This window comes from Perkinsus marinus (genome assembly GCF_000006405.1).
Source record: "Perkinsus marinus ATCC 50983 genomic scaffold scf_1104296936258, whole genome shotgun sequence".
Classification (NCBI taxonomy): domain Eukaryota; phylum Perkinsozoa; order Perkinsida; family Perkinsidae; genus Perkinsus; species Perkinsus marinus.
In genome coordinates this window covers 1-1473 of record NW_003214180.1, presented here as the reverse complement: position 1 = coordinate 1473, position 1473 = coordinate 1, and the positions used below count along the sequence as shown (strand labels likewise).

Genomic DNA, 1473 nt, shown 5'->3' with positions numbered 1-1473 from the left:
ATACTACGTGCTTGGACTGTATGCCTAAGAGTGGGGAAGGGAGGATGGGGGGCAACCAGGTGCTGAGAATAATGCGAAGGGTGACTGGGAAAAAGAGGCGGAGCGGAGGTGATCAGGAGAGATTGGAGATGATACTGGACGATGTGAATGCTGAGCTGACTAAGGCTGTGAATAGGATGACGATGTTGTGGGTGTTCGCCAAGGCAAGAGAGCAGCAGACTATAGATGAGGCTAGTGGGGATATGTCTATTGTCGCTTTGAAGTACCTTACTGATGATGTTGATATATCTGGGTCGTTGAGAAGGACCACTAGGAGGACTAGGCCAACAGGTTTTGGTCTACCTTGGGGCCGTCCAGTGCCAGGGTCGGCCTTGGTCCGCATGCCTGGGGTGGAAAAAGGGTTTGTTAAGAATGTACTGAGTAAGCTTACCTTTGATACATTGTTCACCGAGAGGGCTGTGATACGCACAGTAGTGGGAGTGCGAGCCCTCTGTATTGACTTGTTGAAGTCCCATCCTACTGTACAGCTACTGCCTGTCAACTTGCCCTATAAGCCATGTAGTTTGGAGGCCTTTAAGGAGTGGCAGAAAGCGGCTATTGAAAAGACAGCAGCAAAGGTCGTGGACTGTTTCACTGGGAAGGTTGTGAAAATGATACGTGGGAATTTGGAGGTTGTTGGTAAAGGATGGTTCAATATCGACGAGACTAGCCTGGTGAGATCAAATATGGTAAACGTCGATGTAGATAGGGTGTTGTTTTCAGGAGGTTTATAATTATAGCAAGCTGAAGAAGTTTATCGTAGTGATGCGCCTGATGTTGCAGGATTGCCTCAGGGACTTGGCCATCAACACAGCGGAACTATATGTGAGGTACATCAAAAGGCATGTGCCGAGAGAAGTGCGTATAGAGGTGAGAATAGTGCCGGGTCTGGGAGTCGAACGTGTGATGTATATGCTTTCAGAACCTGCATACGGTGATAAACGAGTGGAAAGAGGGAACGGTTCGAAGCGACGGGTCTGATGCTCCTCGGGCGCTCTTCACCATAGAGATCAAACGTATTGAGAAGAAGGGCGAAGAGTCTCGTCGGTCAAGTGCCGCGCACGCGACTAATAGACTACTGAGGAAACGCAGCAGTGGGGAGGTATCAACTCGCGCAGCTTCTGCTGCTGGTGCTGCTAACGCACGGCGAGCATCACACACTCCGGAGTATGAGTTTGCCTATGCTACCAATCCTGCAATGTACGTCCAGGCTGTAGCTGGGGAGACACTACTCACTGCATTGAGAGCTATCAATGACGTACCTCACATAGAGAAGGCCACAGTGCCTCAGCTGTTCAAGTCGGTAGTGTACAGACAGAAGTTGGCTACACTGAGCTTGGATGACGATCTAGTAGTGAGGGCCAAGGAGGAGCTGGAGGAAGAGTTAGCGGGAAGTGTGTTGAAGGCACTACAGGAGTATATTGGGATGCTTGC

The 1473-nt window shown here is 50.0% G+C and overlaps 1 protein-coding gene across 1 annotated transcript; it reads left to right on the top strand.

Moving 5' to 3' along the window:
• Nucleotides 1–71: 71 nt before the first annotated feature.
• Pmar_PMAR009683 (hypothetical protein) lies at nucleotides 72–1433 on the top strand (the record flags this gene model as incomplete). Its single annotated transcript, XM_002783736.1, has 3 exons — nucleotides 72–713; nucleotides 763–909; nucleotides 962–1433. Coding segments are annotated over 3 exons (1261 nt in total), but the record flags the coding sequence as incomplete, so codon positions are not given.
• Nucleotides 1434–1473: the final 40 nt, after the last annotated feature.